The 454-nt window shown below is 68.9% G+C and overlaps 1 protein-coding gene across 1 annotated transcript in view; it reads left to right on the top strand.

Annotated features, from left to right (window-relative positions):
- Nucleotides 1-242, top strand: part of LOC119594011 (antifreeze protein Maxi-like) — a gene marked incomplete at its 3' end in the record, with an annotated part of 451 nt that extends 209 nt beyond the window's left edge. The window contains 1 exon segment of the mRNA XM_037943038.1: nucleotides 1-242. Coding sequence (XP_037798966.1) covers nucleotides 151-242 — 92 coding nt within the window.
- Between the last annotated feature and the right edge of the window lie 212 nt (nucleotides 243-454).

The following is a 454-nucleotide window of genomic DNA, read 5'->3' as shown; positions in this document are numbered from 1 at the left end:
CACAGGTGCTCCCACTGCGGCCGGGAATTTCGGTCCCGCAGTAACCTGAGTCGCCATGTCCGCGACCACCACACCGCCCACGACCCTAGCGCCGCACTCTGCCCTGTCTGCGGCAAGAATTGCCGCAACCGCTCCAATGTCCTCACACACATGTACCGCGTCCACCACGTCACCGCCCGGCAGCTCGACGCCTTCGCTCACCCGCTCAGCCTCCCTGCTGCCGCCGCCGCCGCCGCCGCCGCCACCCGATCCGACGTCCCCACGGACCACCACCAGCACCTCGACCCCTCGGCTGCCCCGTCGACGCAGCCGCTCGCCGACGGGAACGCGTCCTCCCACGCCCAAAGCCTGCGGGATTACGCCCAGTTCGGATATGCGTCCCAGGAGTCGCAGCCTCACGCCCACAACAACACGTAGCTGCCCTTGAAGCCAAGCGAGACGTCGTGGCGAGGCG

The sequence above is a fragment of the Penaeus monodon genome, chromosome 33 (genome assembly GCF_015228065.2).
Source record: "Penaeus monodon isolate SGIC_2016 chromosome 33, NSTDA_Pmon_1, whole genome shotgun sequence".
Classification (NCBI taxonomy): Eukaryota; Metazoa; Arthropoda; class Malacostraca; order Decapoda; family Penaeidae; genus Penaeus; species Penaeus monodon.
Note: the sequence above shows the minus strand (reverse complement) of the source record. Positions and strands in the feature narration are given on the sequence as shown.